We start from the raw sequence: 12620 nt of genomic DNA, 5'->3' as shown, positions 1-12620 counted from the left end.
CCTCTCAGAGCATCTACTTCTCTTTTATGTATTCATTTTGCAGTTTGATCCCCATTCATATGACCAAGTTGAAACACATTAAAACTTTGCTTGGAAGTGCCAAAAATAAACCCTAACATTTCTAATTTATTTTTTATGTAACAAAAAGGAGTTTTTACGTAATTAAAGACAACATAGAATTCCGCAGAAGCCAAAATCCACACTGGGGAATGGTTGGAGAATGTTTACAGAAGGAAAGTAAATAGACTTGAACTTTTGGACAGAGCAGGATCTGATTTGAGCAGATTGATTGTGAAAGTAGGACAAGATTCCATTCTTTATAGAAGAAGAAGAAAAGAGAGACGTACAGAATTACAAGTAGAAAATCAGAATCAGTTGTTTGAATTTGGTTGTGGCTGGAATTCCCATAGTCATTTAGTCATTTAGTCATTTATTAAAATTTATAGGCCGCCCTTTTCCCTGAGGGGACTCAGGGCGGCTTACAATCACAAGGGAGGGGGGTGCAGTATCAAAAAACAAACAAAATGTGAACAAAGAAAAGTAATAAAACACAACTTTCGTTCAACAATCAAACACTCGGGCGGGTGAATTGGGAACCTATCCCCAGGCCTGCTGGGAGAGCCAGATCTTGAGGGCTGCGCGGAAGGTCTGGATGGTGGTGAGGGTACGGATCTCAACGGGGAGATCGTTCCACAGGGTCGGAGCTGCAACAGAAAAGGCTCTCCTCCGTGTGGTCGCCAGTCGGCATTGACTGGCAGATGGGATTCGGAGGAGGCCCAGTCTGTGCGATCTAATTGGTCGAAGGGAGGTAATCGGCAGAAGGCGGTCTCTCAAGTACCCAGATCCACTACCATGGAGTGCTTTAAAGGTGGTCATCAGTACCCTGAAGCGCACCCGGAGACCGACAGGTAGCCAGTGCAGCTCGCGGAGGACAGGTGTAACGTGGGCGAACCGCGGTGCGCCCACTATCACTCGCGCGGCTGCATTCTGGACTAACTGTAGTCGCCGGATGCACTTCAAGGGCAACCCCATGTAGAGCCCATTGCAGTATTCCAGCCTAGAGATCACAAGGGCTCGAGTGATCCATAGACAATTTATCGTTACCTCTAGGATGATTCAAATGTACAGGTAGTCCTTGACTTACAACCATTCATTTAGTGGCAGTTCAAAGTTACAACAGCACTGAAAAAAGTGACTTATGACCATTTTCCCACTTATGACCGTTGAAGCATCCCCATGATCATGTGATCAAAATTCAGATGCTTGGCAACTGGCTCATCTTCATGACAGTTGCTGCGTCCTGGGATCATGTGATCTCCTTTTGCGACCTTCTCTGACAAGGAAAGGCAAAGGCAAGCCATGTTCACTTAACAACCATGTTGCTAAGTTAATAAATGCAGTGATTCACTTAACAACTGTTGCAGAATAACAGAGTTGGAAGGGACCTTGGAGGTCTTTTAGTCCAATCCCCTGCTTAGGCAGGAAACCCTACACCACTTCAGACAAATGGCTATCCAACACCTTCTTTAAAACTTCCAGTGTTGGAGCATTCACAACTTCTGGAGGCAAATCGTTCCACTGATTAATTGTTCTAACCGTCAGGAAATTTCTCCTCAGTTCTAAGTTGCTTCTCTCCTTGATTAGTTTCCATCCATTGCTTCTTGTTCTGTCCTCAGGCGCTTTGGGACCGTGACAAGAAAAGTTGAAGAAGGGGGAGGTGGCAAAGTTCACTTAACAACTTTCTCATTTAGCAACATAACTTTTGGGCTCCACTGTGGTCACAAATCGATGACTACTTGTAACCCCCGCCCCTTTTATTTGGAGCGTCTTTTGAAGATGATGAAGAGACACATCCACTTGTATATTTGTGGAGATTGTGTGTCCTGATCTCTTTGTGCTGGGCTGCCTTTTGCCCTGCAGTGTCTGGTCTTGGTGACTCACTAACTTTGGAAATTAGCAGCTTGGCTTGTTAGGGGAGAGGCTTGCACACATCCACCCCACCCCCTCACCCCCATGCAGCTTGAAGGGGAGGAGAGCAAGCAGAAGATAAGGAAGAGGAGAAGAGGAGGCAACAGGTTCTTTCCCTGACAGACACTCTGGCAGGAGAACACCAAGGAGCAAGGACAAGGACAGTCTTATTTTCCTGGACGGACGGACCATCAGCTAATATCCAGTCCCAGCTAGTGCCGATGAGAAAGCAGGTATGATACGGCAAGAATGAGTATGTTCTAATTTCTCACCGGTCAGAGTTGAAGTTGGGAAAGCAGCTGGGAAATAAAAGCAGAGAAAGATATAAATATAATAAAATGAAAGTAATAACAAGAGAAAATGTGGAATGTTTGAACAATTCTGATAGATTGCAACCTAATGAGCATTATTATTAGAAATACAAGTTGAATGAATGAATGAATGACTAGCTATGATTGACTTTACTAGTTTCATTTGTATTAGAATGAATGAAACCCAGGCGCCACACTGTTCACACATTGATTTGATATATTTATAAAAGAAATTAAAGACTTGAAGAAATGAAAGCAGAGAAAGAAAAGAGGTGTTATTCTAGATTTGTGTTTGGCAGAAATCGTTAGGTAGGCTACAGTGGTGAAATTCAATTTTTTTTTACTATCGGTTCTGTGGCCGTGGCTTGGTGGGCATGGCAGGGGAAGGATACTGTAAAATCACCATTCCTTCCCCACTCCTGGGGGAAGGATATTGCAAACTCTCCATTCCCTCCCCACTGGGACCAGCCAGAGGTGGTATTTACCGGTTCTCTAAACTACTCAAAATTTCCGCTACTGGTTCTCCAGAACCTGTCAGAACCTACTGGATTTCACCCCTGGTAGGCTATCTCCTCAGACAGCAAAGATTTGGCCAGGTGGGAGACGGCAATGGCAACCATCTGGCTATTTGTTTTGGGCGAATCACATGATTTTAAGGCCCCTTCCAATTCTGTTAATCTGTATCTGTATGTATCTAATGAATCTTGCTACCTCATGCAGAGGACACTCTCTTCTAAATGCTAAGGTTACGCTAGCATTGAAGAGAGATGGTAGAGAAAGAGAGAGTAGAACTGCATAATTTTAGTGCTTGATTACTTAACCCATTTTCTAAAAAAAAAGAAGACCTGGTAAGAAGATCACTGACTTACTGGAACATTTCCTTGTTTGGATGGTGAAGAACCGAAAGGCACACAATCTCTTTGAGCTTGTGGGTGCAAATGAATGGGCAATATTAGTGCACGGAGAGCCAGGAGAATGCAGGTAGTCCTCAGCTCTTAGGACCACAATGGATCCCAAAATTTCCACTGATAAGCAAGAGAGTTGCTAAGTGAGTTCTGCTCCATTTTGTGACCTTTCCGCCACAATTGTTAAGTGAACAGTTGCTCAGTTAGTAACCTGGTTGTTAAGTGAATCTGGTGTCCTGGTGACTTTGTTTGTCAGATGGTCACAAAAGGTGAACACATGACCCCGGGACCATGCCATTGTCATAAATACATTCCAGTGGCCAAGCGGACGAATTCTGACCAAATGACCATGGAGATGCTGCAACGGTTGTAAGTGTGAAAAACGGTCATAGGCCACTGTTTTCAGTGCCGTTGTAACTGCAAACGATCACTAAACAAATAGCCGAAAGCCAAGGACTGCTTGTATCTCCTTTATACCGATTTCTCCTGGCATCGTTGAAATATCTGGGTCTTCCAGAATGCTTACATTATGTTTCCATAATGCAGGATGGATTAGGAGGGATAAAGGGAAGAGGAAACAAACTTTAGGCAAGTTCTGTGAAAGGCTTTTTTTATCTGGTCTTGAACTTGTCCATGATCAGTTACAAAATGGAAAAGACTTGTATGGAAGTAAATGATAACAAGACACAAAGTGTTACAAACAGTCCGGAGATCCTTAAACACAAATGGAATCTCCTCTTATTTATTGTATTCATTAAATGTTTATTCCACCCATCTCCCCTACAAGGTGACCCTGGGTGGCATAATTTTATTGAGACAGATGTTTACTCTTGACACAACCAAGGAAAGGGTTTTGAAACGCTATGAGAATAGGATAGAGTGAGAAAAGGCAGAACCAGGAATTAATAAGAGGAAGAACCCAGATCATTAAGCAACCGTACTTTATTTGCCAAGAGTTGGACACAATTGAATGAATACCATCATTAGCATCGTCAACTTTATTTGCCAGAGTTTATATTTGCCACTGAGACAAATTGACTTGATTGAATGTTGGCAGGTTGAAAATGTCAAGTGGAAAATTGGTGCCCTTGTATCCTTGATAAGCTAATCTTTACACCGCCATTGTCAAAGAATCTTTTGTTCTCTTCATTCCCCAACTCTTCTGGTTCTTTGAGGGTTTTTTTTTTAAACCTGAGCCACAAATTTCTTCCTCCCTGTTTCTCTCCCTCTGGTTGAAAGTTCACAATATCACAGAATTTTATTGATTGATTGGTTTTCTCAATTTATATAGTCCCTCATATCACTTTATGTGGCTCTAGATGGCTTATAATCAGATGATTAAAAGCACAAAATGCACCATGGAACCCCAAAATAAAAACACATTGCAGGTGAGCATCATCTAATCTATCATCCATACAACCAGAAGATGACCACAGCCACAGGCTTGAGCATAATGTGATACTTTGTAACCAATATCACAAAAGGCAATGGGGCCCATCTGACCTCTGGGGGAAGGTATTGATTGGATGAGTGCCATTGTGGTCCCGGGCCAAGATGGAGTTTGAAACAACACAACTTTGGTAATGAAACATCGGCAAGAAAACCACCAAGCTCAGAGAGCACCAAACACCCCACAACACAACTCCATTCTGTGCAGAAGGAGAACATACACTTACTGCTCCATTGTGCTTTATAGGACTCTCTGGGTGGTTTACAATATTGGCATATGGCCCACCCTCAACAATCTGGGTCCTCATTTTACCAATCGCTAAAGGATGGAAGGCTGAGTAAAACTTGAACCTGTCAGATTCGAACTGGGCAAAGTTACTGCATTCTAACCACTGCGCCACCACAGTTGTTAACATAGGAAGGTTTCCTTAAAAACCTGTGTAACCTCATTGTTTACAGCTAAGTCTTTTATGCCCCTAAACCACAAAACCCACAACCGAGATGCCACCGTTTCATTTTATGACTAAGACTCCTATAGCACTTGTTTTTTTTATTAATTAAATTTGTTTGCCATCCATCTCTCTGTGTGCACACATCTAGCTGTAAGTGCGCATAGGTTAACCACAAATTTTTACAATATAACTGTCATTCTGGAAATTCTTATGTTCTCTTTCAGTAATGCTTTAGCAATATTTGCAAGCCTGTGGTTTTACTTCCTCCTGCATGCCATGTCCTAAAGTAGACTTGGGAGTCACACCAAGCAAGCCAGAATATTAAGCAAAGCCAGATTATTTCACCAATGCAAATCTATTATGTCAACATGTATTCCACAAGGCTTATTGATTAATAATATATATCCATGGTTGCGAATTGTTCTTAGTTTAGCACCAAGGCAGACAAAGCTCTTCTTGTAGGCTTTGCCAGCTGACACTCTCTAGTTAACAGTAGCCAAATCATGTGGTTCCTGCTAGATCAGACAGGCCAGAGAAACCACTGCGGGGAGGTGCTCTCATAAGTAACCACTGGGGAGACCATTGGAGAGAGATGGTCTTATAAGTAACCAAGTCTTAAATAACCCGTCGACAACCTGTGCTTTGAATTGTACCCAGAAGCACACAAGAAGCCAATGCAGTTCGCAAACCACTGATGTGTCAGATGTTCTGGGTAATTGGCACCAGTAATTGCTTGCACCAAGCTCAGCCTGAGGTGAAAGCATGTTGCAGTAGTCCAATCTGGAAATCACAAGGGTATGAGTGACTGTGAGCAGGTCCAGGAATGGGTACACTTGACACACAGCCCCAAGTTCCACAACGGTCCTTCTAGCAATGACTATTGTCTGCTCTTATCTGTCCAACATGGCCTCCAGATTGTGTACTAGGTCTTTCTGAGTCAAAGTCACCCATCTCAAACCGAAGATAGAAGGTATCTTGAACCAGCAGGTCCAGAAACCTACAGCTGCTCAATCTGGCTTGGGTTGAGGTGCATCAAAACCAATTTAAGCTTTCCAAAATATATATTCAAATGGATTTGAGTATTTATATACTCAAATTAGGTTGCGTGACACAGGAAGAGTTATATCCAGTTAACCATTTTGTGTTTCTGATTCTTGCAGATATAGCTACTATGCTTTGTTTCCTCTGGTCACGTTTGAGCTTTTTCTTCTTCCTCTCATTGGTTTGCAAATGTGCTTCTGATAATGACGCTCCAGTAGTGACCAGCAGTGGCCCTATTAAAGGCAAAACGGTCTTGACTAGATCTGGTTCCGCGAGTGCCTATCTGGGAATCCCCTATGCGGAACCTCCAGTGGGGAGATTCCGTTTACAAAAGCCCGTCCCACGTCAGCCATGGAGCGAAGTATTGGAGGCCACCCGTTTTGGCAACTCTTGTCCTCAGACTGATATTCCTGGCCTTCCTGATAAAGACATATGGGTCGCCAACACACCTATGTCAGAGGACTGTCTCTTTCTTAACATCTGGGCACCCCACCCTCGACCTTCAAGACCAGTGCCTGTCCTTGTATGGTTCCAAGGCATGGGCTTTATCACTGGCACAGCCTCGCTAGACATGTACAACGGAGCGATCTTGTCTGCCACAGAGAATGTCATAGTGGCTTCCATGAATTATCGCTTGGGGGGTCTAGGCTTTTTGTACTTGCCCCCCTACATCCCGGGAAACATGGGCTTGTGGGACCAGCATTTGGCCCTCAAGTGGCTGAAGGAAAACATAGCTCTCTTTGGGGGAGATCCAACTCAGTTGACTCTGGTTGGGCAAAGTGCAGGAGCAGCTTTGGTGGGTTGCCATCTCCTTTCCCCACTGAGCCAACCCCTTTTTGCCCGTGCTGTGCTTCAGAGTGGCGTTCCCAATGCCATTTGGCCCTGGAAGAGCCCCCGAGAGGCCCACAATGATGCGATCATGCTCAGCAAACAAGTGGGGTGCGCAAGAGATAATGACAGGGCTGTGGTGAGCTGCCTACAGGAGATAGACTTTGGACACGAGAACTTTACACATTTGACCTTGTTCAGTTCATTGACCACAGATGGCGTTTTCCTCCCAGGCAAAGTCCCAAATCTGCTGGACACTGCAATTCTTCAGGGAAAGCCAATTCTTACTGGGGTCACTGATGATGAAGGTTCCAGTTTTGTATTGCTTATGTATCCGAGCACAAAAACAAACGGAGGAATATTAACATGGGAGCAGCTTCTCCAAGGTGTGGCAGCAACTATGCGAAGAGGGACGACAAAAGAAGTTGCGAACACCGTCGCCCAGAAATTCAGTGACGCTAATCAAGGGCAATACCGTTTGGCATTTTCTCAATATATGCGAGATTATTTCATGGTGTGTCCCTTGGTTGAATTTGCTGCGAAGGTCAGGAAAGCTAGGAAGACGGCATATGTTTACTCCTTCAGTCACCACCCTTCTGACTCTGGATGGCCTGAGTGGGTAGGGACACCCTACGGAGCAGAGATACCTTATGTCTTTGGAACCATGGCGTCAGTAACAAACCGATCCATCACAGATGCTGAGGAAGCATTGAGCCGTCAGATGATGAGATACTGGGCACAGTTTGCCAGAGGCGGGTAAGGAACTGACCCCTCCAGCCCATAAAACACAGTCATTGCTCGTCCTTTTCATGAATTGGACTTGTGCTTTGTGGCAGTCATGGAACTGATTAATCTGAATGAACCCGGGGGATCATCTCTCGCCAATTTCCCATTTTCCAGAGAGCAATTATCCTCTGTGCAATTGCAGAGAATAATTCAAGTCTGGGGGCCCATTCAGTAGCAATAGCAATAGCACTTAGATTTTTATGTACCGCTTCATAGTGCTTTTACAGCACTCTCTAAGTGGTTTACAGTGTCAGCTTATTGCCCCCAACAATCTGGGTCCTCCTTTGAGCAACCTCAGAAGGATGGAAGGCTGAGTCAACCTTGAGCCGGTCAGGATTGAACTCCTGGAGTGATCAGTGAGTTAGCCCTGCAGTACTGCATTCTAACCACTGCGCCATCACAGTAACATAAGGTTAAGGAAAGGTTTTCTCAGCAGTTGTCTGTTGCTGATATGGAGTGCCATTAATCCCCCCCCCCCCACTGTAGTATTCCAAGCAGCAGCCAGCAGCTGAGTGTTGTAACTGTTATATTTCCCATAACTATTGTGTCAATTGTATGGTAGCAACATTGCTGTGGTTCTAGTACCAGCAGTAACAAGCCAGAAGAACATAGGACTTCAGCAATGGGACACAATGCTCGCTGCTTGGTCAGGAAGTCCACCTGATGACCATCTCGGTTGGGAATTGTCCTCAGATCTTGTCCTGTTTCTTTCCTTATGGCCTGTCATGGCGAAAGGTAGCGATCCCTTATATTAATGTTTGGAGGAATGATAGGGAAAACTGTGAGTAAAGTTTGTGGAGAACAAGGGAACTATGGTGCTCACACCTGATGATTCTTGGGTCTAAAAGTACCCACTTTGTGAGCACCATATGGTAGAAAGAAAGAAAGAAAGAAAGAAAGAAAGAAAGAAAGAAAGAAAGAAAGAAAGAAAGAAAGAAAGAAAGAAAGAAATGAAAGGAAGGAAGGAAGGAAGGAAGGAAGGGAAAAGAGGGAGGAAGGGAGGAAGGCCTTAAGATTTGGAAATAATTATTTGATCTCAGTGGACTCCAATGCCTGTAATTCTTGTAAATAGACAAGAGATTGTTTGTAATCCTACCATAATTTCTCAATTGCCTTTGTAGGACTCCAACAGGGTCAAAGCCAGATGAGGTACAATGGCCACTGTATGACGCCACAGAACAGAATTTCTTTCACATCAGCACAGCAGCACCCCAGCTCAAACGGCTGTCACCTGCCCCACTCTGTGACTTCCTGGCTACGCTTCCTGCGAACGACACACAACCGTGTGAGTTGAGGTCTTTGGGGAAATAAATTCTCTCGCTGTAGAGCAGCATGGCAATGAGCAGGAGGAGGAACATCTGGTTTGTGAGGACACTGTAGGAAAAATGGCTAGAATAGTATATTATAATAAATACGAATTATAATTATAAATTATAATAAATACGAAATACGAAATACGAAATTATAATATGGACAAGATAAACAAGTAGGCGGTAGTGGATAAAGTGTCTGTCTGATGCCATGACCAAGTCCCACGTGTTCATGGAGCTCCCAGTTCCCCCTGTTTCACAAGATCTTTGTTATGAGGATGAAATGAAGGGATATGCTCTTGCGCTCCTGAATAAGAAGTGAAGTAGGAGGATAAGGATGGACAATTGGACCAGTGATGGGATTCATTTTTTTTTACTATCAGTTCTGTTGGTGTGACTTTGTGGGCGTGGCTTTGTGGGCATGGCAGGGGAAGGATACCGCAAAATCCCCATTCCCTCCCCACCCGCCAGCCTACTTTCGAGCTCCGTTCTCCTGTTCAGGGCAACAAAAGAAGATCAGCTGGGAGGCTGGGAGGCAGGGGGGAGGCAGCCTATTTGCTGATTCTCCAAACTTCTCAAAATTTCCGCTAATGGTTCTCCAGAACCTGTCAGAACTGGCTGAATACCCCCTCTGAAGTGGACCAGAATTTTGATAGCTAAGCAAGGTGGTTGTTAATTGAATTGTTTCCGCTTTCATTGCCTTTTTGCCACAGTTGTTAAGAGAATCACTGCAGTTCTTAAGGGAATTGTGTGATTTTTAAGTGAATCCAGCTTCCTTCATTGACTTTGCTGGTCAGAAGCCAGCTGGGAAGGTTGCAGATGTTGATCATGTGACCTAGGGATGTTGCAATCATCGTAAATACATGCCAGTTGCCACGTGCCCAAATTTTGATCACACAATTGTGGGGTTGGTACGATGGTAATAAGTGTGAGAACCTGCTGTTTGTCAGTGCTGCTGTAACTTTGAGTAGTCTTTAAAGGAATTACTGTAAGTCGAGGACTACCTATAATCATTAAGAAGTAAAATAGCAATGAATCTTATTTTCTCTCTTCCTGCTTCATGAATATGGATGGACACTAGACCTGGTACATGGATGACTACTTACCTTATCCATATTTTTTAAAATATTTTTACTTCATATGAGACAAAAATGCTTTTGCTATGAGTTAAAAAGCACCTGAAAGCAGCTGGCAATAATATAAAGGCTAACCAGACCTGTTAGTTGGTGTATTTCAATTAAAGCCACAATTTGGTCAGTGAACTAAGCTAGTCTGTTATATGAAGTATTATTTGGTCCTCTGACTTGGTAAACTTAGTTTCTTACACTTTCCCCTTTATTTTTTTTCCATTGGCAGAGAAATCTCCAGAAGACCCGGACTCATGAATTGGGAAGTTGAACCAGGAAAATAGAACATGGCGTATAATACCAAGAATACAAGTTGAATCAAGATATGAGCTCTTTAACTGTCAAGATATTGTTTAGCTGTTATAGGGGAAGAACTAAAAACACAAGGAGGGGTTGGGAATGATTGGCTGAGCCTCAGTTCAACAAAAATCACTGAGTGCTTTGCAATGGTGGCATGTGTGCTTCAGCCTATGCCAACTCCACTTCTGACCCTGTCCCTTTAGGTGGTATAATAGGAAGGCAATAGAGTAGGTATATTTAGCCATGGGTGCAAGTACATTCATCTGATTTTAGAAGTATAGTCATTAGACTTTGGGCATCTTAAGGAATAACCCATATATTCTTTCTTTGTATGAAGGGGAATCCTAGTTAATTCCCATTTTCTGGAAGGAAGGCTGTGCTATATATAGATACAGTCTCATTAGAAAGAGGCCAGTTTAAAATGGGAGGTGGTATGGAAAGTGTGAATACATCTATAAGTATGGCTGAGTGTTGTCCATTTGGGTCAGCTTCACATCTAATATAAAACACTTACTGTTACAGCTGTAAAAACTGTGGGCCATTAGCATGAATGCCATTGCATCCATGTACCACTAGAAGTCAGTTGGGCAATGCCACTATTTTCCATCATCTCCATTATATCTTAATGCTGTCCATATCATCATTATCATCTTCATCTTCCTTATCATTTACTGTTCTCATCACCAGCACCGCCATCATCAAAGCCACCAATGATAACATCATATTCATGAGCTGTCATCAAACTTATCAATAATGACCTTTTTTTCCAATCAAATTTGTTTTGTTTTTTCCTTTCTTGGAACGGATTTTCCTTTTAGCCTCTTTCTACAAATGATAAATAAAGTGCATACTAAAATTAAAAGGAAACGATATCATTATTTTTCTGTGAAATCTCTTAAAAACTATATAGAAATCAAAAGATTTATTACTAGTCTGTTAATTATAATAACAACACATTACATTACACACCAGTGGTGGGATTCAAAGTTTTTTATGACCAGTTCTGTGGATGTGGCTTGGTAGGCATGGCAGGGGAAGGATACTGCAAAATCCCCATTCCCCCCCTCCCGATCAGCTGGGACTCGGGAAGCAGAGTATAGATGGGGGCGGGTCAGTCAGAGGTGGTATTTGCCAGTTCTCTGAACTACTCAAAATTTCCACTACCGGTTCTCCAGAACTGATCAGAACCTGCTGAATACCACCACTGTTGCGCACTATAATATCTCTCTCAATGTCTATGGAGATTCTCAGTCATCCCGGTCATGGTGGTCCCAAAGGTGCTTTTTGAAAAGTCAACTGGACTTTCTGGTTTTTATTTGAAGATGTTTCACTTCTCACCTTCCATTCACCTTCCATTCCCCCACATCCACTCAAAGCTGAAGAAGCTTCTTGGATGAGAAGCAAAACATCTTCAAAAAAAAATCCAGAAAGTCCAGTTGCCTTTTGAAAAATCCCTTTTGGGATTCTCTCTCCTCAGTTAATAGGGTCTGTTCTGTTATCAACCAGCACACTTTGGCCTATTATCTTACCACAGATTCTGTGACGTATAGAAATTATATTAACTACCACATCTTAACTACTCATGTATCTCTATATAAATTAAAGATCCTTGGTCACTTTCGTAATCAAATCCTTGTCTTCTATATAATGAAAGTCAAGTCCTTTCTTAGTTTTTCCTCTCTGAAGGAATCTTAATTTGACTGAAATTACTGGAAAATTTGAATTATAGTCTGCCATGACATATATGGGTACTAATCAGGGGTGGGTTCCTACCAGTTCTAACTTCTTCTATAGAAAAGGTTCCACAAATCTACAGTGCATTTAGAACCGGTTCCAGCTCCCTCCCCCCACGTGTCCACACATCATCAAGATGAAGAGTGAGAGGAGGAATTCTGGGAGTTGAAGTCCACAAGTCTTAAAGCTGTCAAGTTTGAACACCCCTGGGGGTTTTTATCTAAAGGGTTAGGGGTGCAAGGGTCTTATAACTTGACAGCTTTAAGACTTGCGTGCCTCAAATGCCAGAGTTCCTGAGCCAACATTTTGGTTGCTAAGCAAGAGCGTTGTTAAGTGAATTTCACCACATTTTACAAGTTGGCTATGCCCACCCAGTCACATGGCTGGCAAGCCACTCCCACCCAATCAC

At 43.0% G+C, this 12620-nt stretch overlaps 1 protein-coding gene across 1 annotated transcript; it reads left to right on the top strand.

Moving 5' to 3' along the window:
• The first annotated feature begins 2044 nt into the window (after positions 1-2044).
• LOC148047876 (cholinesterase-like) lies at positions 2045-11347 on the top strand. Its single transcript, XM_087708577.1, has 4 exons — positions 2045-2201; positions 6246-7710; positions 8862-9025; positions 10407-11347. Coding segments are annotated over exons 2-4 (1620 nt in total). The 5' UTR covers positions 2045-2201; positions 6246-6256; the 3' UTR covers positions 10409-11347.
• Positions 11348-12620: the final 1273 nt, after the last annotated feature.

The sequence above is a fragment of the Thamnophis sirtalis genome, unplaced genomic scaffold (genome assembly GCF_051295495.1).
Source record: "Thamnophis sirtalis isolate CommonGarterSnake01/CBP01778 unplaced genomic scaffold, rThaSir2_p1.2 scaffold_3, whole genome shotgun sequence".
In the NCBI taxonomy this organism is placed as follows: Eukaryota; Metazoa; Chordata; class Lepidosauria; order Squamata; family Natricidae; genus Thamnophis; species Thamnophis sirtalis.
Note: the sequence above shows the minus strand (reverse complement) of the source record. Positions and strands in the feature narration are given on the sequence as shown.

Excerpts from the sequence above, each read along its gene's own strand:
- LOC148047876 (XM_087708577.1), top strand. The coding sequence starts at position 6,257 with ATGCTTTGTTTCCTCTGGTCACGTTTGAGCTTTTTCTTCTTCCTCTCA. Across the intron at positions 7,711-8,861 it reads GCACAGTTTGCCAGAGGCGG|GACTCCAACAGGGTCAAAGC; the intron begins GTAAGGAACTGA and ends TTGCCTTTGTAG.